This window comes from Lissotriton vulgaris, chromosome 10 (assembly GCF_964263255.1).
Source record: "Lissotriton vulgaris chromosome 10, aLisVul1.2, whole genome shotgun sequence".
Lineage (NCBI taxonomy): Eukaryota > Metazoa > Chordata > Amphibia > Caudata > Salamandridae > Lissotriton > Lissotriton vulgaris.
Genome location: NC_141698.1, coordinates 168,822,925 through 168,848,951, shown reverse-complemented (window position 1 = coordinate 168,848,951; position 26,027 = coordinate 168,822,925). Strand labels below are relative to the sequence as shown.

The 26,027-nt window shown below is 40.6% G+C and overlaps 1 protein-coding gene across 1 annotated transcript in view; it reads left to right on the top strand.

Annotated features, from left to right (window-relative positions):
- The window catches only part of LOC147684910 (uromodulin-like), a 566,426-nt gene that overhangs the window by 132,120 nt on the left and 408,279 nt on the right, over positions 1-26,027 (top strand). The window contains exons 5-6 of the mRNA XM_086940797.1: positions 16,603-16,841; positions 16,973-17,095. Coding sequence (XP_086796923.1) covers positions 16,603-16,841; positions 16,973-17,095 — 362 coding nt within the window. The remainder of the gene's footprint in view (positions 1-16,602; positions 16,842-16,972; positions 17,096-26,027) is intronic.

The window sequence follows — 26,027 nt, the reverse complement described above, 5'->3', positions numbered from 1 at the left end:
GAACACATTCAGGTAGGGCTCTTCACTGGCTTCTTCCTTCAGGACACCAGCACTTGCTTCTTCAACTAGTTTAGGGACAGGCAGGAGCATTGGATCACAAGCTCCAAGTTGTTCCAAAGAAATGGCTATTGCCAGAATAATTATGTTCTTAAGTTCTCATGGAGACACGATCTGTTGGAGGTGTTGTACAACCTGCTGTTGTTATCAGGTGTTTGCAAATGCCTGTGTCCTCTTTCATCACTGATTTCAGATGTTGTGCTTGGATTTTCCCTTATTACTTGTTATGGCAGGTATCTTTCAATGGATCTGCTTTCGTGACATGGGACACCTGGCACTAAAACCTGTTTCTAGCAGAACACACCATTACAGTATTGTGGTAGCAACGTCCCCACTGACTTTACAAAGCTTGCCGATTAACACCATAAGCTGACTCTTTTCATAACAACAATTCCCATGTCAGGCAAGAGGAAGCAGACACACTGACCTTCCATAGTATGATTTTTCCAGTGGTTCTCTGGGCACTAGAGGGAGTTAGTTGCATGGTGCAACTATAGATGAATGATGTCAGGTGAGTACATCTAATCATATGAATAATGAGAATTTGCTAAATAATATTAATAAAACATTTACATATTACTCTATCTATCTAACTGTAACAGGGGGCATTCAAAAATGTTTATGGCAAAGGCAGATAGAAAGAAAATTAAATTCTAGGTTTCTGCTCTTTATTGTAAAAGGGCAGAGATTAAAAAAAAGATGCATAGTCTACTGTGCGGACGCACCCTCATATAGAGTAAGCACTAAACATACCCTTTGCCTTTAAAAAAACAGCTTCCTGGCCTATCTATATATTTATCAACTGTGTCATCGAGAACATTTGGTTTACTGTACCAAGATATTTTCAGGCATATGCAACTTAGTGAGTGGGAGGAAAGCTAAGGACAGTTATTTACCAGAGTAGAGCTTTCTGTATTGAAAATTAGCAGTCACTAAACACTGATATTACTGTTGTAAGCCTCATAAGAAAAGAAAATACAGTAGTAGATTGACACTACCCACAACAATCAACATATCACAGACAATGCATTATTACTCTCTTGAATACAATAAAACTAACACATGTACAAATACAGAAGCAACATGTATTCAAACGTCTTGAATGAAAATGGAATTAAATCCAGTGAAAGGTGATTTCCAAATGCAAGCCTACAATGTAGATAGATCCATTGTGCATCAATATTAAGCACAGAAAGGCTTGGACATGAAGACCTCTTGCAAGTCTCTCTAAGATGCCCCAATAGTAGTTGATGTATGTACTGAATACTTTCAAGACAATAAAGCATAGCAAGAATTATCCTAACAGTTCAAAGTTAATTATAGTATTAACCTAAGTACCTAAGATTAATATTATGATTAGCTTTGAACATGGACTTTCCAACCGAAACGTATCAGAGTAATCCAGGTGCAGTCATAGAGCACAAAGTCCACACAGATGGGAGCATTGTCTTTGAGTGATTTGTTTTTAAAAAAAGGCACCAGTGACCAGATGGAAAAAAGAAACTACCAACAGAAACTAATGTCCAGGACGCAGCAAAACTCTGAACTAAATCTGATTACCAGAAGCAGAAGTTACTGATATTCCAGGCTGAGGTACCATTTTAAATGAAAAAAACAGAACGACATTTTCTGCACTTGGCCATTGAAGAGGACCTCTAGAAGGTGATAACATTGCATACATGCAGACAATCAAAAAACCGTTGGAAAAGGAGAATGTCTACATATAATAATCAAATTACTATTAATTATTTCTATAATCACTTTTATTAATTAACAATACATAACACAACTATATATTTTTTTGCTTTAGGTAGAATTTTGAATATCCTAAAATAATTTATATGTAATCTATTTTTTCAAAATAGATGTATTTTAAATTCAAATTAAGTACATAGTACTGTAGCATTCTTTCATGTTGGTTTTAATTTAAAATAAATCTGAAAATGTAATTTATATTAGCATTCAATATGAAATAGGTTTACATTTTTAAGTTTAATAAACATTTTTAGTTCTCCCTATATTTTACTCAGACGATATCTGCCACCAGGTGGAGATCTCTCAATGGTAAAGTATAGGGAAAAATGTTAATATGTAATAAACGTTAAAAATATTAAACATATTTTCATTTTAAATAATACTGTATATTATTTCACACGTGTATCCTAATGTAGAACCTATGTTTGAATTAAATATTAGAATAATGTAAACATAATACATTAAATTAACATTATGTTTTTTAAAGCATTAATTAAATTATAACAATATTTCATCATAGACAATAATTCTTTTTTTGTTATATTTATTTTGTTACCATTAAATTAATATATTTTAAAAGCTGAAATAAGTTAATTTATTAAACATAGTTTCCTATGGGTTACTATTGTAAGCCCCTGTCTCCATTATTTTCTGTTGGAGGGTGTTGCAGTATCAGTGGTTGTCCATGTATGGTGCTGGACTTACTACTGCTCCTTTTTGCCTGTGGTAACGTATACTTGCACATTTAGCTTAATGCTCTGTTTCAGAGAGTAGAGACATATAAATCTTCACTTTTGTGTAAATTTACACTCATACATGGTGAATAGCCAAGAGTAGAGTGAGAGTAAACTATCACATGTAAAAAACTCAAAGGTGTAAGTTACCTCTCTGAATAGCCCCTGTAGGTTCGTGAATTGCATTTTGGTAGTAAGTAAGTAATTATAGTTTATGTACTACAACATGCAATTTGTGAAAAAAGCCTGTGGGTTCTTACACTCACTAAGTCTTTCCTCAATTCCCCTTTCTGTGATCTAGTGTCAAGGCCTTCATCATCCTCACATATCTCCACCACTGACACTTAGTCCCAGCAGCCTAAGTGATTTGATGTGTCACAGAGTTTGCCTTCCCAAAACGTTGACCAAGCCCACTTTGCACGCTTATGCTGCTGACAGGCTACAGATGCTTGCTTCAATCACTTACAGTACTTAATTTAAGCCAGTGGTTGTCCACTCATTTTTGGGGACCAGCACTGTTCCTCGTCAGACATTTCCCGAGATCAAGAAAGGGAGAGACTCACAAATGGGAAAGAAGGAGTAAGAGAAAGACAGAAAAACTGTCACCAAGGGAGCAAGCAGAAACCTGCAAGAGTGAGATAAAGGCACAGGCTGCGTCTAGAAGGGGTTTAAGGAGGCCTGAGGTGGATTCAGGACTATGCTTACTTGCTATTTGGCACACTGACATTTAATATTGTCAGTTGGACTCCTGAGCAATGCTTTGGGCACTGGCACTCATTAATTTTACAAATTAAGCACTGGTCATTTATATGGAGCAGGAAAGAACCTCTTCTGGTAACTGTGTGATTTAGGCTGGCTGGCTTCCTGTAAAGAGCCACTATGTATGTGCCAATAATTTAGTCCCTCTTAAAACTCAGCTCAGTTGCTATTAGAATAAATGAGTACCTCAGTCAAATCCTGCAGTGTTGATAGAAAAAGTTAATAGGTGCTACTCTGGCTAGGCCTTATTGACCTTTTCATTCCGTCTTTCTTTTTGATGTTTCAGACCACTTTCTTTCTACCTAAATAACTTTGAGTACTGTTCAAAATTTCACAAATCTGAAGAAATTTGGCAAAATGTTCATAATCTGGAGGGAACTAAGACATCTGCAGGGAAATATTAACTCTGCAATGGACTAAGAAATCTGTGTTTTAAACTTGGGGACAGTCCAGACCCATTACTCCTATTCCTATTCTTCCTCATCATAGCACTCATACATTAGAGGCCATAATTAAGAAAAGGATCGAATTTGAGTGCAGAATATGCTTGCCCTGCACAACCAACGTGGGTGGCTTTTAAAGGGGGTGCATTTTAAACACCTCCCAAAAATAAGCAATCCTTCAAAGACTATGAGTACTCCTCTGTAGCTTCAGGATAATGACCAGAAAAAGTAGTTTTAGGAATAATGTCTGTAGGACTTGGCCCTTTTTGGCTAAAGTCCCTAAACATTTTGCCTCTACCTCCTCTATTTTTGATACTGTGATAGATTTTGTTTTGCCAACTTAGATGCTTTGGACACTTTGCCACTGCTAAACAGTGTCAAAGTGCAAGTGATCCCTGTAGAAAGTGTAATGGTAATTAGTTGTCTATGATTGGTATGTTTGCCTTACTAGTAAAATTCACCATGTGTGTCAGGGCTGGTAATGCAAATGCTACTAGTGGGCCTGCAGCACTATTTGTGCCACCCACACAAGTTGCCTTAAAAAGGGAAAACAGGCCTGCCATTGCAGGGTCTGCGCGCAGTTTGTTAATCTGCCATGTTGTTCTGTCAAGTGCACTCACTTGCCAGACCTCACCCTTCCCTTTCTAGGCACATCAGACACCCCTATCGTAGGTCCAAGGGTACCTCCTCGGCAGGGCGCAGTGCATGTGAAATGTAGGGCATGTACTAAGGTGTGTGCCATGTCCTGACAGTGAAATAATCTCAATTTCAGGTTTCACTGTTAAAAGACCATCTTGTCCATAGGATAGAATGGGAAGCCTGTGTAATATGTTTTCCAGCCTATCTTCCCAAAGGCTTAAGATGGAATGGTGAAGCTTAGTATGCCTGAACTCACAATGTAATAACACATCGTTTTATGAAGGTGGTTTTAGCATTGTGTGTTTAGAAGCCACTCTTTTAGAAGTGGCTGAGTTTTTGTGCTCCAACATTTCTGTGTGTCTGTGTCTGGGTGTGGATTGACTGTCTTGATTTGAAAGCGATAGGATCTGGGGAATGTCTTGTGCCAGGGGAGAAGGTGAGACAGCAACAGGCTGACATGCATCTGGAGTGTAGGGGGAGGAGAAGCCCTTAGAGGTGCAGAGGAACTGGGTTGCTGCTATAAAACAATTGTCCCAACTCTTGCTGAGTGATTGAGAATCCAGACCCCCACTAATCAAAGGAAGAAGCTGTCACTAGCAGAGAGGCACCCAGAACTGGTTTGAACAGGGGTCAGTGCCCCTTGAACAAAAAGACTTCAACGCCATTGAGGGGAATAACTATGAGAGTTGAAGCCCCTGAACCTTGCAGAATGGCTTGATCAAGTGTGACCAAGACTGGAGCTACTTCGTGGTCAAGAGGACCATTCAATAGGAAGAAACAACTGAATAGACTGAAGGAGAGGACTGACCCTTGCTGTGTGTTCTGGGGCTGGCCTGCAGTTTGCTGTTTTTTTTAGTTTGTAAAGCTTTATTGAATACACAGAGAAATAGGCAAAAATAACAGCAAAATATTCGAATATTAAAACATAGTTAAAACAAGGTATATAGCTAGTATAATTAAAGGAAATAAAAGCTATTTTAAGATTTTATATGGAAAGGGATGGGAAGGAGAGAAGGGAAGGAGGGAAGAAGGGAGGGGGAAATATTAACATATTAATATAAAAGAAGAATGCATATTAAATTGCATAGCATGACAAAATGAGATCAAGCCATTAGTCAATTGATAACATATGACAACTTATCTTGAATGATATGGAAAGAGAACAGAGAAAAGGTATTCAAGGTGGTTTAACATTTTCAGAATTGAGGGAGGAGTTATGCTTAAAAACAATCTGATCTAAATAAGTTGTAAGGGGTAACAAAAAAGCTCTCTATTAAGTGTTGGTTTACAGGAGGAGGCGAAGGCAACATCCAGTATACGAAAGTGGCAAAGGCTATTCCACCAGTGTTGTGTCGAGAGATTGGTGGGAGTTTTCCAATTGAGGGTAAAGTGCTGAAAGGCTAGAGTGAGCATGAGATCAAAAAGACCATGAGTATGAGAGGGTATAGGTAAAGAGTCAGAGAGGCTTCCAGTAAATAATAGGGGCATTGAATAAGAGGTAGAGAGGTTGAAGATACGAGCGATATAGGACCAAACGGATCTCCAAAAATTGGAAACATAGAAAAAGAAGGTACATAAGGTTAGCGTAATGAGAACCACAGGTCCAACAGTTAGAGTCTGAATCAGAACAAAAACGGGCAATAAAGACAGGGGTAAGATAAACCCTATGATAGAGAAAAAACATAGATTGAGTAAGAGAGGCAGAACAAGAGATTTTTAAAGATCTAGACCAAAGTTGGTCCCAGAAGCAGATAGTCCATTCACATCCCATATCAGACTCCCAAGAAAGTTCCAATTTAGATGTAATTCGACATGGATTGGGGGCTAAGTGATATTTATATCACCTGGCCAGGTTTGGGAAATACATGGCCGAGCTTCGAAATAGGCTTATGGAAGAAGAGGGGTCGGGCAAGACGAAAGTTAATTTGGTTCAATAAGTAAAAGTGCCCCCACTAACCAGTCGGTGAAGACATTATTTTAGTAATTAAACATTTTTTAGATTACGCAAGAAACTTAGCAAAAAGGATGTACTGGCAGTTTCCTGCTGTTTTACCAATGTATAGATATATACTCACATATATATTCTTTTTTAATATATTGCTTTGAGAGTGTTGCATACAAATGTTTTCTTTTATAATTGTTGTTTTTAACTTACTTTCAATCGGCATGTAAGATGTTTTGCAAATGGTTTTAAGTAACTGTGCAATATAAATAAATAATTAATTCATTCAATTCATTCATATTTATATATAAGAGAAGCTTTGGGTAAGGAAAGAAGAAGTTGAAAAAGAGGGTTTTGGGCTACAGAAGGAGACGAGGGAGTAAAACAATAGTATACATCTAGAATAATTGCCAGAGTGGTAAACTTCGGTTAGAAGGAACGGGGCAATGGAATAAGGCTTGAAATTCGGGAAAAGAGCCTGGCGAAAAGCCATTGAAAAGGTGTTTAGCCCAAATGATGTTCTTTGTCCTCCAAGAAATCCAGAAAATGGGCCTGTTATTGAGAAGAATAAGAGAATTATACCAAATAGGAGAATCCAAGCAGTCATCACGAGAAAGAGGATTAGGTAAAACTAAAGGCTTCACAAGCGAACAAGTATGTCTAAAGAGGGGGACAGATGTATGAGAAGTTTTGGCAGAAAAAGCTATTACTTCCTTGAGAGAGAATGGTAATAATAAAGGTTGCTTAATGGATAGCGAAAGAGCAGTAAAGAGAGAATGTTCAGATACTAGCCATTTCGAGGCTTGACGAAGAGAAAAGGATTTATGATAGAGGCGAAAATCTGAGAAATTCACACCACCATTATATTTGGTTTTACGGAGAGAAAAAAGGGCAATTCTAGCATTTTTGTTCTTCCAAGTAAATTTAGAGAGGCAAGAATCAATACGTTTCATGTATATGGCAGGAATGTGGACGAGAAGCATAGAGAGTGTATAAATTAAAATAGGGGCAATCATCATTTTAATTGAATCTAAACGACCCCACCAAGAAAGAAAAAGTGGATTCTAGGAAGAGAGTAATTTATCAATTCAAGATAGAACAGCAGTCATGTTTAACTTAATCGAAGAAGCAATAAAGTTGCAAAACCAAATACCTAAATATTTAATTTTTGAGTCGTTCCAGGCAAAACCGTTGGACGAATAAGAATGGGTGTGACAGAATTTAGTAAGGGGAAGAATTTCTGTTTTGTCCGAATTGATCTTGTAACCAGAGACCTTAGAAAAAGAGGCACATTCATGAAGTAAGGGAGAGACAGAGGTGTCAGGTTTAGAAATGAATAAAAGGATATCTTCTGCATATGCGGAAAGTTTAAGTTGCTGGTCTCCAAAAGGAAAACCAGAAATAGAGTCATTGTTACGGATAGAAGACAAAAAGGGTTCAAGAGCTAGGACAAAAAGAAGAGGGGATAAAGGGCATCCTTGACGGACTCCACGTTGAAGAGGGAAATAGGATGAAATAGAACCATTAACTAATACTGAGGCCCTAGGGGCAGAATATAAAACAGAGATAAGTGAAATGAATTTGGGACCAAACCCCTGCCACTGTAACGAGGCAAATAAGAAGGACCAGTCTACTCGATCAAAAGCCTTATCAGCATGAACTGATATGGCCGCTTAAGAAGTGGAGATAAATGGAAGTTTGTTTAGGACATTAAGAAAAAGTCGAGATTTATCAGAGGTGTGCCTACCTTTGACAAACCCACACTGTTCCTTCCCAATAAGGTGAGGCATGAGAGGATCTAGGCGCAGAGCAAGCGGTTTAGCAAACAACTTATAATCAACATTTACCAAAGATATCGGGTGATAATTATTGCAATATTTAGGATCTCGACCCTCTTTATGAATTAAACAGATTGTTGCCTCCTGAAAGGTACCTTCTGTCCTACCAGCTAAAAAAAAAGAATGAAAAAGTGATAAAAGTTTTGAAAGTAAAAGATCTGAAAAGTGTAAATAAAATTCAACAGAAAACCCATCTGGGCAAGGAGTCTTTCCTTTGGTGAGGGAATTTAGAGCGTTGGATAGTTCTGTAAGGGACAAGTCTGATTCAAGAGCAAGAAGATTAAGATGGGATGAAGAGGGGGGAGGAATTTTATCAAGATATTCCTGAATACTAGAAGAAGAAGGAGGAGATTCGGGGGTTTAAAGGTTTTGATAGAAGAGTTTGACTTCATTAAGTATTTCTTGGTCTTTGTGAGAAGAGAGTCATAGGAGGAAAAAACGGCATCTATGAGGGTGCAATCTTTATGTGTTTTGAGATAATTTGCCAAAAGCTTACCTGCTTTGTTACGACCACCATATTAGCGAGCGCTACTACGCAAACGCACAGAGGATGCATTATCAGTAGTGGTTTTTATTCAAAGTGAGTTTAGCATGGATCAGTTCTGGTAAAACAATGTTTCGTGGAAGTATAAAATTTGAGTTCTAAGAGCTGGATATGCGATAAGGTAGCTATACTTTTCTGAAGGAAGCGTTTCTTCTTTTTTGAGATGAAATCAATGATAAAACCTCTAGCAGTGGCTTTAAAGGAGTCCCAAATGATATGTCAAGAAGAGTTTGGTGTAGAATTAAGATCAAAGAATTCAGTTGCAAATGAGCAAAAGGAAGAGGAGAAAAGAGGATCTAAGAGAAGAGAATTATTGAAATGCCACAAGAGGATTTGGGATGGGGAGGGAGCAAATCCAAATCAGTAACTTTTGGGGCATGGTCAGAGATAACAATAGGTTCTATTGAGGAAGAGAGGAGATTTTGGGATAGGGGTTGAGAAAGAAAGATATAGTCCAAGTGGGAAAGAGAATCATGGGGGTGGATACAAAAGAGAAGTTTAAAGAGTCAGGGTGGGAGAGCCTCCAAGAATCAATAAGATGTGTTTGAGAGATAGTGTTGAGAAAATGTTTGTGGGTCTTAGTGGGGATAAAACGAATTTGAGATCGACGATCAAGAAATGGGTCCATAACTTGGTTGCAGTCGCCTCCTAAAATGAAAAAATCATCCTGAAATTGGATACACTTTTGGGTGATAACGGGCCAAAAGTAGCAGTCAGGATGGGTAGGACTATAAACATTAAAAACAGTTAAAGGAACATTATTAATTAACAATTTAACTAGTAACCATCTACCTTCAGTATCAATTTCCTGAGATAAAACCTTGCAGTTCAGTTTCTTATGGCATAGAGTAATGACACCATTTTTTTGTTAGTTGAAGGAGAGAATAATACTGTACCCAGCCAACCTCTTTTTAATTTTAACGCTTCAGATTCATTGAGATGGGTCTCTTGTAAAAGTACCAGGTCAGGGTTATAAGAGGCTAGGTGCAAAAGGATTCTCTGTCTCTTAATAGGGTTATTAAAACCTTTTATATTCCAGGAAATAACTCTGAATGTAACAACGGTAAAGCTTTATGTAGAGTCAAATATGCATTAGTAGGAAAATGAAAGAAGAAACAAATACAGAAAAAGGAATGAAAATTAGGGAAGGAAAAGGAAAGATAGGAGGCAAAGAAGAGAGATAAATAAGAAGAGACAGTACATATCCAGGAAGGACGACTGAAAAAGCATACCTGAGGGGGATGGAAACAGGATAAATCAGGGGCAATGGCGACGAACGGAAGATGGAACGTCCGAACAGGGAGTCCGAATCACACCGGAAAAAATAAGGGAGTGTAGACGGACCAAATAACTTTAGACTTTAAACTTTAAACATAAAAGTGATAGACAAAGCCTGTATAAATATAAAAAGGTTAAAGAAGCATTAGAAAATGGTGAAAGATGAAAGATAAACGTCAAACATACCGCAAACAAAAATATTTTCAAAAGTACAGAAAGATAATCAGAAGTACAGAGCGCCACAATATTTGAAAAGAGAAAAAGAGAGATAAAGAGATATAACTCAGGGTAGAAAGATTAAATATATAATGAAAACACGAGAAACATACTAAATATGAATATAGCGTAAGTGAATATTCCTTGTTCAAGAACTTCAAACCTTTAGGAAAGGAAAGAGTCAGAAGTATATATAAACAAAATTAGGACATATACAACTGTGTGAACATTTCATGTAACCAAGAAAAGTATAAGGACAAATGTTAAATGTCAACCATTGGGGGGGCCAGCAGAAGTGTCCATATTGGTTGAAGAATGGGAGTGTATAAACTTCCTAAGCTCCGCAGGCTCCTCAAAGGAAAGAGTATGATTTTGGAAAGTCACCTTGAAGATACAAGGGGAAAAGAGGCCATAACGGCCACCCAAGATATGGAGTGGTGGTCGAAGAGTGAAAACTTTTTTATGTCTGGCAGCGGTGGCATTGAAAACATCTTGAGAAAGAAAAACTCTTTGACCAAGCCAAGAAAGTTGTTGTTTTGTTCGTGCAGCAGCAAGGGCGAGAGTAAGTCAGTGTATTTCAGGAAAAGGATGATGACACCCCGGGGCCTGATTGAAGTTGAGGTTGAAGAAAGTGGAGGATGAGGACCAAGTCTGTGAGCCCTTTGGATATTGAGAGATGTTGATGGAGACATATCTAGTAGTTTTGGGAGAAAAGAAGCAAAAAAGGCAACAGGGTCATCACCTTCCAAGGCTTCAGGCAGGCCATAAATATGAAGATTATTCCACCTGTTGCGATTCTCCAAATCCTCAGTATGATGCTGAAGTCTACAAACCTCTTTTTCCAATGAAGTAAGCCTTTGGGAGTCAGCTTGAACAACCAAAAGTTGTTTTTCCATTGTAGATACCCTCTCCTCCATGGAGGACCATTTTTCCTCCAGAAATTGCATCTTGTTATTCATCTCTTCCACAAATGGACGTAATGCACGTATTTAATTGAGAAGCAGTTCCAAAGAAACAGCCTGAGGAGATTTATCAGGAGGGGGAGAGTCTTGTTTCAGGCGCTTAGGTGTTGATGTGGGCGGAGAGGTTTTATGCTACAGTGCCTGTGATGGTTGGGTACGATTAGAAGACACACCAGCCATGTCTGAATGCAGTGAAGAGACGTTGCTTACAGGTGATGTGGGAAATGAAGATTTGGGGTTGAAGATAAAATGAGGTTTCTTTATTCTGCCCATATACAAGTATCACACTTTCAAATATCAATGTAGGATAACAACAGAGTTAATATGTTGAAGAGCGCCTTCAGTATTTGAAGAAAAGCTGAGGTTAGGGGAGACTGTTGTAAAAGTTCATGAACTGCAGAAAAATCAGTGAATAAAAACTGTTGCGTAATAAAAAGGGTATTCCTGAAAAATAAAATTTCCAGGCAAGTTACACAGTGCAGTCACAGGGCTGATGAGGAAAATAAAGCACAGTGCATAGCAACAGAGCGTGTGGAAAACAGCAGTCAGAATGAGCAACTTGAGGTAATGTGAGAGACAAAATGGCGGTCGTCATGAGGAACAACGAGATGCAGCGAATAAACGCTGGAAAACGAGGGGATAAATAGTGGTTCACCATAATTGAAAGGCAATCCGCCGCTGATAATATCCAAAAAGGAATCAGGATAGCGAGGGAGATGCCAAAGAAGACCTCAGTCGGTGCATAATGCTCAAAATGACGGACACTCTGCGAGGATGAGGCAACTCCAGAAATGAGCAGGGAAACAACAAGCTGAGACTTTAAAAGCCCTACACCAGGCTCACGGCATGTTCCGAAGCTCAGAAAGATGAAGTCCACATGTAGTAGGTGCGATGGAGCGCACCCGCGGCTTGTAGAGAGATCCGATGTGACGGAGCTCGAAGGTCAGGGGGCCCTCTTGCGAGGCGCCAAGACCAAGCCCCTGCAGTTTCCTGTTTTAACCAAGGAAAGGCTAAAGGGACTTTGCTGTGTGCTGTGCCCCCCTGCTTGAAAGGACTTTGCTGTGTGCTGTTTCCTAAAGTAACTTATCCCCAAGGGCCCGAGGTGAGCTGGCTCCCTGTTGCGGAAACACAGGAGCACAAAGGTTTCCAGGAGAGTCTCAGTGGCACTGTGTGCACCTGCTTGTTGCAGCCTGAGATCCTCGTAAGGTGTGCCCTATGATTGTGGGCACCTGGAGTCCAAGCAAGGATCAGTGACGCAGTGTGTGTGTGCTTGGTGCAGCCTGAACCCCTTTGTGAAGATTGTCCAGTTATCGTGTGCACCGGAATCCAAGTGAGTCTCATCGACGCTGTGTGTGTTGAGCACGTGAGACCTTCGTGAGGATTTGCCTTGTTATCGTGTGCACCAGAATCCAAGTGAGTCTCATTGATGCTGTCTGCATGTGCTTTGTGCACCGTGAGACTTTCCTGAGTATTTTCCCTGTTATCGTGCATCCAGAATCCAAGTAAGTCTCATCGATGCTGTGTGCGTGTGCGTTGTACACCGTGAGACCTTTGTGAGGATTTGGCTTGTTATTGTGCACTTGGAGATAAAGTGAGTCTCAGAGACTCTGTGCGCAAGATCTTCGTGTAGCCTGAGACCTTCGTGTGGAGTGCCCAGTGATCGTGCACCCAAAGCTCAAGGAAGACGCTGTGTGCTTGTGCCCTGTGGCAGCCTGAGATCTTCATAGCAATAGCGGCCAGACCGGTAGCCCCGGAGGAGCTGAGCCCGCCGTTGCCAAGTCCTAAAGATTGCATCGGAGGCCCAAACCGCTGGATGAGGAGAGTAGAGTGAGTTTGCCCCCCAGGTAACGCGTGTCAACTCCTGGGGTGGGGCGGGGGCTCGGAGGGAGACACTCTTGGCCTCTCTCTCACTTCAGCAGCGCAAACCTCTGCTTCGGCTCGTATCGCGGCCTGTATTGCCAAGGGAGTGGCAGTACCGGGGCCAGGAGCGTGGAGCTGCACTTTTTGTGTAATTCCATACCCGTGTTGGGGACAACTGTTGTCAGAGTCTACCTACGAGTAAGCACGAGTGACGGAGAGACCACCTGAGGCACCGTGACTGGTCCTGGAGTGTAGTACGATTACTCCATTTCTGCATAACAGAGTACCTGACTGTTGTATTACACATTGCATCATTTCTGCATAATGAAGTACCTGATTAGTGTGTTACGCATTGCATCTTTCCTGCATAATAAACTAGCTAATTGGTGTATGACGCATGGCATTGTTTCTGCATAATGAACTACCTGATTGTCATATTACGCGTTGCATTGTTTCTGCATAACGAACTAACTGATTAGCGTATTACACAGTGCATTATTCTTGCATAACAAAATACCTGATTAGTGTATTACGCATTGCAATACATCTGTATATTGAGGTACCTGGTGGTTGTATTATGCATTGCTTTTTTTTTACATTGCAAAGTACCTGATTGTTGTGCTAGGCATTGCATTATTTTTACACTGCAAAGTGCCTGATTGTTGCGTACGCATTGTATTATTTTTACATTGAAAAAGTGTCTGATTCTAGCTTTACGATCTGCAAACCATGGTGTTAGGATTACAGTAGGATGTTTAGAAGTGCTCATTAATATCGCCAGAACTTACAAGGGCTGCTGGCCGAACAACTGGCCAGGAGAAGTATCACAAATAAGCATATGTTGGATTTATATTGTGTGGTCTTATCGCATATCTTTTTTTTTTCTTTTTTTGTATTCAAGTCATTTTTATTGAGAATAACAAACGACAAACAAAGGAAAAGAAATTGAAGGCAGTAAACATATCAAATATCCCATTAAAGCAAAAACATGATGATGAAAATACATCATTATACAGGGATGATGATAAACAGAATGAAACTAAAATGACGAAATGACAAAGCAATAAATGAAATAACAACAACAGTGTTAAGATAAAGTGGATGATGACATTAATGATTGGAAAGTGCTCTAGTGCTACGTGGGACTACATCGGGGGGTCAGGTCATCTAGCTCTTTTTGTCAGAACATCCAATATGCACAGTGTTAGAAAGCAAGGTGACATTCTAGTTACAAGGAGCAGGACTAGCGATTTCATGGGGGGTTATAACATGTGTACGAGGAATCAAGGGGTATATATTTTTATATAAAGTTTATACTCGTTTTATAAAACTCATGTGGAGTCTATTTGTGGTGTCATCATTGGGTTGCTGTGAGCGTGGTTGCAAATACTTTTCACATTTGCCTTGAGGATAAGCCTTTTTGCTCGTGCCAAGCTAACTAGGGTGTGAGCAGGGCTATCTCAGAAGGTGACCTTCCTTTCCCTGATGTTGAAACGCAGGTCCCTCTTTGGCCTCAGGTACCTACCTCAGCCAACCAGGGTTCCCGGGTCTAACAATGTCAATAATAAATAAATGATCCTGGAATTTCCTCAACATCCCTTTTCTTCATCATTGATTACATTTCAGACATACCCAAAGGGAAACAATTTACACCCCACTAAGTGTTTCTTCTTTTTAAACATCTTATGGTCTGCACACAAAGTAACCCCCAGTGTTGGAAAATCTGAAACCATGCAAATATCACATTGCCTTCATATGGCCACAGTTTTCATCCATGCATATTGTGGGCTCTACGTAGCCACACAAGTGGGTCTATGTCTCTGTCAAGGGAAGTGTGGGAAAGCTGGGTAGACTTTTGTGGATACCCACATATTCGAGTAGATTCATTCAAATAAATGTGAGTAAAAAGCCCAAGGCAAGATGAGCCACAATGAAAATGACTGCCATGTTTTCCTCTCCCTGGGAGAGCTGATCGCCCCATGCAAGCAGCCCATTTGGCCTCACCGGAAAAAGTAAAACTTAACAAAACAAATTTTTTACCATGTAGGGTTCAACACCTGCATGAGTGAACAAACCCCCAAGGCCCAAAAAAAACCAACAAAAAAACCCACCCAAGGCCAAAAAAAAATCTCCCTGGAACCTAGTGAGGATTACTAGTCAGGGATCGCTGTCTGGGCTTCTATGAGAGACCTTGCTTGAAAGAAGAGACTCTTACTTTTCAAACTACAGAAGTAGTGCTCATGACGCAAATGTCTCATCAACTATACTAAAGTAGTTAACAAGCTTTATCTTTTTCTTCTTGCCAGTCAGTGCTTTTCGCTAAGGCCTCTAAAATAATTTTCATAGTAAAGGAACTTCTTTCTTAGAGTACTTTGTGTGCTTCCTCCAATGCCTTTAGACAGGAGGTGAGAAAGTTGAATCGGAAGAGCTACTTTTGCATCTCAAAGAATACCTGCCTCCTTATGAGCACTGCTCAAAGAGCTGAAAAGAGAGTTCCACATCTGCACTACTCGTCCATAACAACCGCCTTACCTTTTTTCGGAGAAAAAAACAGTATGAATCACTTAGCATTCCTGACTCCTACTTGTATGTGCACAGGAGGCCTCTGCCCCATATCTCTCTTGACCATAGGTATTAGCCTATGATCAAAGCAGTGGAGAAAACCTCCGACCTCAGATCGGCACACAGGAGGTTCACATATATCAAATAAACTTTGGTCACTGTGGCCAAGATATTACCAGTATACCATTTCCATGTATCTATATATTTATGACTTTTCTCCTACTGTAAAAAATGAAAAAAAACACCTTTGACTCTCCAATGCATTACTCTGTTTCATCCTATAGCTTTCTCAATATATCCTCCACCTCCACTCTCTGACTCATGCAAAACCTCTATGATCTCAATAATAAACCTGTCTAGACTCTTCCCCTCTATAGCCATCCTTGGCTAGGAAAAACCTAATTTCACTACTATGATCTCTCAAACAAACCTTCCTAAATTCTTCCTTCATCTATCCCTCCTTTGGCTCATCCTGAACCTCCTCTTACTACTATGATCTCCCAAATAACACTTTCCAGACTCTTCCCTCTTCTATTATCAGTATTCAAACAAACTAACAGACTTGCATGTTCACTGCTGAAATAAATACATATTTCCCTATACTAATCCACCATTAATTCTTTTTGGGTTCCGGAGTAACCTGTGACTCGCTGAAAAGCGATGCAGTGCCTTGTTAGGGTTAGTAAGCACTACATAAATACATTTACAATTACAACAGGGTGAGTCTAGAAGTTTGTGACGAAATGCAACCACTGGAGGAGTCTGAGAATGCAAGCCCCATTAGTAGAATCTGTGTTGGATGTTGGGGTCAACATTTTCACAATTAGTAGAATGGGAATGTCTTGGAGGTAGGATCCACATTATATGTATGGACTGGTATGATGAAGCAGGATGTTCACTTGATAAATGTCTTGAACAGTTAATTTTCACAAGTATGTCTTAACATTAGGTCAGAGAAGATGCAGTGGCAGAGCCAATATAAGTCATCCATTGATTTTTTTTCTTTTATTCAGGTGTTGGTCCCAGCTACAACACAACTTCAATAAGTGAGTTTTCCAATTTCTTCAATAATCTTCATGCATATGACGGTGAAGACTGTCCGGAACTGGCCATTCACGGACTTGAACTGGCCCTGATGACTTCTCCACCACACTCTTTCATTCTTGTTCTCACGGATGCTTCTGCAAAGGACTATGATGACCTTGAGATACTGGATCATGTATATTCATTAATCAACACTACACATTCCCAGGTATGGCCCGAATTTCTTTTTTTCTATACATTGGTACTTATTTGATTAAGTACTCCAACCAGACATGTATTGATTAGTGAAAACAACTTAAATGGGAACATTTTGATTATGACTCGTTTTTTCTCTTCTAGATTTTCTTTTTGGTTACCGGGCTGTGTAATGGTGTAGACGATCCTCAGTTCCTGGTTTACAGAGACATTGCAGCGAGAAGTTTTGGGCACGTGTTTCAAGTGGACCTCTCAGATTTGGGGAAAGTAAGTCAATACAATACCACCCTCAATATATATGTTGTTTTGCTTCTCTGCTATATAAATGTTATCGAAATTGACCCATTTAAGTGAATGATCTGTATAAAAGAATAGAATGCAGCATTAAAGACGTTACAAGAACATTTTATTTCCACTATTTTCCCTCATTAGCTGCACCTTTTGTTCCAAATCTTCTTCACAATTCATTTTCCCCTTTTAAAGATGGATGCTTCACCATGCTTCACAATCAAAATCCAGGCTATATTTTCACTTAACCCCTAATATAGCATGAGGCATTTTATTACTCATACATGTGGGAGCAGAGCCATACCAAAAATTCAGGGCACCCGAAAATCAAATCACCCAACATTTTACCTCATGCAGTTCTTCCCTGGGTTGATCTTGCTAAAAAGGCACCCTCCTCAAAAGCAGAGTATTAATTATAAGTAATTGGGACCACTTAATAATTGAGTCCGAGATCAGTCAAAAATGTTATTACAAACATTTCCAAAATCAAAGTTATACAAAGTAATCAAAATCAGAAATTCATCTAAGTACCAATTGAGCAGCAAAATCATAAAGAAATCAAAGAGCATCCCTTGTAAATAAGGGACATCTTTAAACAATCTGGCTCAGCCCCAGAATCATGGGTTTCTTATTTACAATTCTTGCGTAACAAAATAGAGAAAGAATAGAATCATTGTGGCATGATCACAAGTAAGAACTCTCTTGGCAAATCAGAAAAATACATGTCATCATTAAGTACACAAGCACTATCCAATTTTAAGACAGCATCTTACATGTTGGCACCATACGGAGATGTTCAAAGTAATATGGAAAATTTCAACAATGATGGTTGTTAGACCTGTTAGCCTCAGGGTGGTCCTTTGTTGGTGCTGAAATTTGTTGTGGTTGGCCTCAGGGCCACTGCTGCCCAATGGCAAAGTGCTTGTGCTCACTCCTTCCAGACAGTCATGCAATAGAGGGATTAGGTGTACCTGAATGGGCCATTTCCTGGCAGGATGCAACAGAATAGGTTGTTACCTACCCATTGTCATTGTAGCCAGCTAGGAGCCAGGCCAGGGGAGGCAGGAAACTCCATGTACTTCAAAGAACCTTTCTAGAAGCTTTTCCCACCTTCCAGAACAAGGGCACCAGAGAATAGGAATAGGACCTACAGACCCACTCTTCAGTTCAATCCTATACTGCATAAGGTTTCTCAGAGGACTGCCTGCTGCTGAGATCTACTGTGCACTACCAGACTGCTTTGCTGTAACTGGAAGGACTGCTTTGCTGCCTGCTTGAACCCTCAGAGACCAGCCCTGCTTTTGAGTCATGTCACTTCACCTGCAGCCAGGACTACCACAGTGACTCCAGGGGCTAGTTTGCTGGCATCTTGTTCAGAGCACCATTATCACAAAAGGTTCACACCAAACTCTCACCTTAGCACAGCTCGAGTGAATCCTGAACCCCCAAGAGGTGTCCCACCAGTCCTGGATCCTTGGTTGTGCTGCTAAAGTTGCCCAAATGATCAAATTAAAAAACTGAGGACTTAGAAACTTTTTGCCCAAAAACGACTGATAATCAGGAGGAGACTGGGCCCAACCTGCATGCCTATCTGCCTGAGGTGCATCACCGGTCAGATTGACTTTGTGGCTTCCCCAGCTAAGTTCTTCTATGCAGTGGCAAATCCTTTTCAGTGGTCCTTCACCAAGGGGGTATCCAGCCTTGTGGAACTGTGTTCAGCTACAGCCCTCGGCCCGTCCCACTTCCAGTTAGAAACTAAGTCCAGATATCTTCCCTGTGGCTTCGAACCAAGGCTATACGAGTCTGCCTCCTCGGAGAACTCCTGCATCCTTGCCCTGCTGAACTTATGCTTTTCAGAAAATGTTTCTCAGAAATTCTTTTAAGTCCGAAGTTAAGTGCTGACTGGGCCCAATCCAGTTCTCGTAACCAAAACACGCTTTATCGCGGTCGGTCCCATTTTTCAACTTTGACTCGGTCTCAGCAGTTGGTAATTTAATCTTTTAGGATCAACGTTTCACTAAAAACTTAAGAAATATATAACTCTGGTTTAACGGATTGGGTTTTTGAATTTTGGTCTAAAATAATTTAATCAAAATGTACTCTATTTTTCTAAATTGTTTTGGGGATTTTCCTTGTATTATTTTTCCACTTTATTACTGAATGTGTGTTGCATATATACTTCATACATTGCCACAAAGTTATGGCTGACTGCCTTTGTGCCAAGCTACCATGGGTGAAGCACAGGTTGATTTTGTGACTTGTTGTGGCTCACCCTGCAAGGGACTGTGTTTACTGCTTGACCAGGGCTTACACCTCAGCCAACCAACAACTACATTTCTTAAAATGATTCACACTAACAAATAGGACCAGGCCCAGCAACAGAACTACAGAGGAAGGGCCTTGAAAAATACAACAGTCAGGAACACTAGAAAAAATATATTACATCAGCTTGTCTTTGCTGTGCAGAACTTGTGTGGAGAGAAGGTGCGAAAGGGAACCAGATGGGAGAGGGTGAATACAGGAGTGAATGAGAGAACAGCTTTAGAACAGCATCCATATTATTCAAGATGGTGCTTACATACAAATGTGTCATCACTAAATTATATTAATAAACACACTTCTGTATGATATTATGCTCATTTCAACTGCAATCATGTTAACACATCACTTGCGTTTTGGAAACAGCATAAAAAATATTATTCATTAATATTACTTTTCAGATCAAATATAAACTCTGAAAATGGTACCACATACACAAGATTGCAGGACCTTAATTTACTAGCCTCTCTTGAGGCAGAAAATGCCATACATGTGCAGGTTGTAAATGGGTTGTTTCCTCTTAAGGTTACAAAGGACAAGAAGTGCATGTGAGAACATTTTCAAATAGTAAATAACACACTGCATTCTTCCCCTGGTGACCGAAATAAGCTCCAGAGGCGTACCCATACATATCAGCAGCACTGTACGTGTTCTTAGGCTGCCTAAAAAAGTGAATTTCATGTTCGTCGGGACCCTTCCTATATGTGCAAGTCCTAGGCGCTCACTAAAAATCAGGTTCTTTATTTTTTGTGAAATATTAGAACTACTGATAGTTCTTTTGTTACGCTCTCATGCAGGAACACATCAGAAGGAACGGTGAGCAAATATATTAATTACAGTACAAAATTGTGGTGGTAGTGTTTCTCAAAAATGAGAAAGCGTCAGCACATATAGGTAATACGGTTCTCTAAACACGTATACGTGTATTGTCACTTCTATATAGTTCCCAATATGAGGTGCACTGTCAACCTGTCAAACACCCACCACCTGGAGTGTTACACTTAGCAAAAAAAGGGGAATTTTTTTGCTAATATTAAGTATCAAAAGGAGAACAGGCATCGATCAAGCACCCTCACAGAATATGTAACAATTCAAGTAATAATCATTAATTAATCAAAAAACAGTTCATTCGTGATAAAAGGACTTCCAAAACACGGATCCAGAGCCAGGTGTTAGACTTCAAATCTTTTTATGTCGTAATCATTTAAAAATAGTTTCCAGCTTGTCCTGCCGACACGTGTTTCGTCTCTTTGGAGACTTTTTCAAGGCAAAGAAGACGGAAGTAAAGCACTGGTGTCAAATACAACGAATCTTATTGTCAAGAGTGGACGAAGCCAAGTTATCTGGATATATCAGTAGTATCGATCCTTAGGGAGATATAACTCAAGAACACAATCTTTAAGGTATGGATTACTGATGTGGAATCTTGAAGAGTATGAAGTGATGTCCAAGGCAGCAGTTCAAAATAAGAACGGAAAGACTCAATCAATTCAAAGCCATGCTTCGTGGAGGTGGGTTAGATTATTCTTAATTCCAATAGATGACCATGATAAGTCACTTAAGAGTCACAGCGTCAACCCGGCGCCTCCACTGCTATTGGAATTAAGAATAATCTAACCCACCTCCACGAAGCATGGCTTTAAATTGATTGAGTCTTTCCGTTCTTATTTTGAACTGCTGCCTTGGACATCACTTCATACTCTTCAAGATTCCACATCAGTAATCCATACCTTAAAGATTGTGTTCTTGAGTTATATCTCCCTAAGGATCGATACTACTGATATATCCAGATAACTTGGCTTCGTCCACTCTTGACAATAAGATTCGTTGTATTTGACACCAGTGCTTTACTTCCGTCTTCTTTGCCTTGAAAAAGTCTCCAAAGAGACGAAACACGTGTCGGCAGGACAAGCTGGAAACTATTTTTAAATGATTACGAAATAAAAAGATTTGAAGTCTAACACCTGGCTCTGGATCCGTGTTTTGGAAGTCCTTTTATCACGAATGAACTGTTTTTTGATTAATTAATGATTATTACTTGAATTGTTACATATTCTGTGAGGGTGCTTGATCGATGCCTGTTCTCCTTTTGATACTAAATATATTAATTACATAAGGTCTGTGGGCTCGCTCCTTGGATCAATGAAGATGCCAGACATAAATAGGTTGTTAAATAGTTTGAGGTTTGTTCAAAGTTAAAGAAAGGAACCTAACTCTAAGGAAAGTGGTTTTCACACCACCTATATGGTAACAATCACAGAATCTATGAAAACGGGAACATATGGAAAAAATATATGTATTACGATTCCATGTGCCACAACTAAAACAGCAGTGCCTTATATTTATCAGCCGAAATTACCTGAGTATAGAATTGCCATATATTTAAATACGGATATCAGAGAAACTGACCTCAACTGTGTTTCGTTGACTTGTCCTTGAATAGTTCTTAAATTAATAGAAAATATGTGCTCCAGTTTTCCTGTCTCGTGAAATTAAGTGAAAAGTAGTCAAGCCATATTTCTGTCATTGTTTTCTCACAAGAAAAATCTAGAACATTGTAATTTTGATTGGCAACCAAATAAACAACGTGAGCATGAGAGTTGTACGAATTTCTTAATATTGTCATCATAAATCAATCATTCAAACAGCATTTGTAAAGCGTAGCACTGTCACCCCTATGGGTATCATGGCCCTGTGTCTCCATCGAAGAGCCAGGTCTTGAGTCTCTTTTTGAAGTCTGCCAGTGAGGAGGTCTTGACAGCGATGTAGGAGAAGGAGCAGCTACCTCTGCGGCTGATGCTGGATTGAAGAGGAGTGCAGGTGTCTAGCGGTTGATGGAAGTTCAGGTGAAGGTTGATGTAGGCAGGTCCCAGGTCATGGAGGGCTTTGTAGGGGTGTGTGAGGATCTTGAACTTGCATCTCTTCTGGATGGGGAGCCAGTGAGGTCTCTCAGGCGGGGGACGATGTGGGTTTGTTTGGGGAGGTCCAACATGAGTCTGGCTGCAGCTTTTTATATGGTATGGAGTCTTCTGAGGAGCTGGGTGGCGATGCTGGAGTATAGGCCGTTCTCGTATTGGAGGCGGCAGGTGACGAGGGTCTAGGTGACGGTCTTTTTGGTGTTAGTTGGGATCCATCTGAAGATTCTGTGGAGCACGTGACGTGTTTGGGAGCAGGAGGAGGGACTGTGTTGACTTTTCGCTTCATGGTCAGTTGGCTGTCGACAATGATGCTGAGGTGGTGTGCATGGTCGTTTGGTGTGGGTGTAAGTCTGAGTTCTACAGGCTACCCTCATGCTCTAGCCAGGCTTGTGTTCATGCAATTATGTTATGGGACCCTACCCCTTCATTCTTTCACAGCCAACTGGGCCAAGGTCCCTAGGGCTGATGACTTAAGGTGCCCAGCAAATGGTAACCTAAAGGAGACCCTAGAACATGTTCTGTTCTTCTGACCGGCTAATGAGATCAGTAGGTGATGTTGGATATTTGCACTATGTCAAAACCTATGCAGTAGAGAGCAGCGACGGCCCGTGGAGGGAGTTACGGTGGGGCAGGAGGGCGGGGAGGGGGAGGGGCAGGGCGGAGGTTGCTAAAAACCGGCATATGGATAATTGCAGGTAAGTAAACAATTTAATTAATAAAACGAATTTCGTAGCTCGCACTGCATTGCATTATGCGATGCAAGGCGCTCTACGAAATTCGTGTTATTAATTAAATTGTTATCTTACCTGCAATTATCCTGATGCCGGTTTTTAGCAACCTCCACCCTGCCCCTCCCCCTCCCCGCCCTCCTGCCCCACCGTAACTCCCTCCACGGGCCGTCGCTGGTAGAGAGTATAAAGTTGCCCTAAGGATTCTAAGAACCGATCTCAGCAAGCCACTGATCTTTGCACTCACCTGTTACTTGATGGCTATGTGGAGAGCTAGGGCCATTTGGATTACAGACCGGTTTCCGACTGGTGGACAGGCTCCTGGAGACCTTCAGAAGCCAGCCGGAATGACGGGACGGTTTCAATTCCTACCGGCTGTATTGTAATCAGCAGGTCAGAATTGAAACCAATGATCTCTGTTGTAAAGCCTCCGACCTATGGTGGGAGGATTTATGACCGAGATCGTAAGAAAGAAGTAGCAAGATTTCTAATTTACGGAACTGAATGAAGAGTCACAATATAAAGAAGTAGGGGAAAGAGTCTGCTCTACCCAAGGACAAAAATATTACATTAGATACTTTATATTTGACAAATTAGTTTGAAACTTTATGAGTATTATCTACGTTGATAAGAATACTACAAGTAAACTATGGAGTTCAAATATTTACAGCTCCTAAAAGACTACAAAGCCATTATTTTTAAAGGGTTTTTTATTGCCAGTTTTCTCATTCGCATACAAGCACAATTCTAACACAGTACATCAAGGAGTGCAGGATAGTGACGTGTTCACAGGAAGCAGGTACAAGTAAAACAACAATATGCAGCAAGACTAATAACGTAGATCAGCTGCCCACACGTAGGCCTCTGGTTGGTACTAGAAAAAATAGCAGCAATTAGGTTACCAAACGATAATTCAAAGTTCGTGTAGATGGGCCTGTTGAAAGGTAAAGATATCAGATTGGTGAAGTCTGTATTCATAATGAAACCAATTCAAAGAAAAATGTGGATAAATAAGTAAACAATAAGCATATTAAAAAAACAAATAAGAACTGCTCTTGCATGTTATGAGAGCATAAAAATAGCACAGAGGCTGTGAATCCAGAGGGAGCCAATGGGGCCATACATGGTAGCGTCAAGTGGTGGGTAATACCCAGGTGTCGTGGTAAATACACAAAGAGACGGTGTGTGTCGCACAAGTCATCAAGTGGGGTGTGGAACTGTTGGCGCTTTCTCGCAGAGTTTTTCCAGAAGGGCATCCCATGCATCTGAGATTGGATATGTATGGAGTACCTTCATCTCTTCCATGTGCAGTTGCGTCCTCTCTGCCGGAGCCCGCGCCAACATGAAAAGAGCCCATGTGGAGGGTGCCAGAGGAATGGCTGCCTTCCACTTAAGGGTGATTGGTCTCTTTGCTAGTGGGAGGACAAGGTCGCACACCATGCTGCTGCCCTATATTTAACATGGAGGTGAAACCCCAGGATGCACACCTCCCAATTGTAGTTCATAGCAGATCCTGTGCATTGTGCCAAGTGTGAAATCACGTTGTTCCAGTAGTTTGTGAGTGATGGGCAGGACCACAGCATATGTACGTGTTCCACGTCATGTACCAAACAGCAGGGGCTTACAGCATCATTGCAGATAAAATAACAATTTATTTTAAATAGGGGGGGGGTAGGTGTGGTGCAAGATGTAAAATTGAATTAATTTGAAATGAGCGTTTCGGAACACTAACAGAGGATAGGCCAAAATACATCGACATTCAATGTTGGTGCATGTGCGACCAATATCGGTGTCCCAATGTTGCCTCAGTGTGTCAAGTGACACTACTGTGTGTGTATGCATGGCAGACAAAAACCACAACAGTTAGAAAAAGGGTCCAAGGAATATCTAGTTTAAAGATCCACACCTGATTTTATCCCCAGCTCCTACTTAATGTACAACACACAAAACACAGGGGGTCTACCAGCTAAATACTAGAGCTGCACTGTCACGACCGAGTCCACAGGATCTCAGAGTGTATGTATCACATAGACAGCGTATTTCTGAAAACAAGAGGAAAGAAAGGTGAACACTACATGCATAGAAGAGACCGGTACATCATAGGTTATTCGTAAATGGCTAACCAGTCCAAAACAATTAGTATTGGGTTTCCATCAAATAGACTCAATGATCAGTTCTATCATTTGGCCAAACCCGGGTGCATAAAGGGCTGGTCCTCTGATCATTGGGACAAACAACACCGCACCTTATTGCTGTTTTGGGATTTGGTCCACCAACATAAACAAACCGTCCATGATGACTGATCTTTTGATGGTAAATTAAACAAGTGCAACAGGAAAAATAGTGACTTTAAATAGGATGGAATACCCTCCTTCTGATAACTTTATTCTACGGACAAAACACGCCTCATAATTAAAAAACCAGAACAGTGCAAAAGACACAGTAACAAATATCTGCCTATAAATGGGCCAACATGTTTCTGCCTGACGGTTGTGCAATCCCTTGGCATTCATCCGGGCCTCTGCTCTTATAATAGTTGCACTCCTAGTAGTGGAATAAAGAAATCACCAGAGAAATAAAGTAAAAACTGGTTGAATACGGTACAACCTGTAGTAACCATGGACTTTCACCCTCCGACTCACTTAGACTACTGTGAATTCCTTAATGGTAGGGGAATAGACCTCACCTCACCTGGACTCTGCTCAGGTTATAGGAGGCCCCACACTTTCCGTTGGTGCCTCAAGCTTCCATCTGAGGCTTGGGGGAGTGTTTGATTGATTCAGATGCTCCGTCCATCACCACCCCCTTTTGTACCGCTTTTGGCCGCCATAAGTGTGGCAGGGTATGCTCAGACGTGAGTCCCTTGATCATTCTGCCACTGGATTCAAGCAAGCCTGGCTGAAGACGGCTGGAATGCCAGAAACCGGTCCTTGGAAGCTTGTTTCC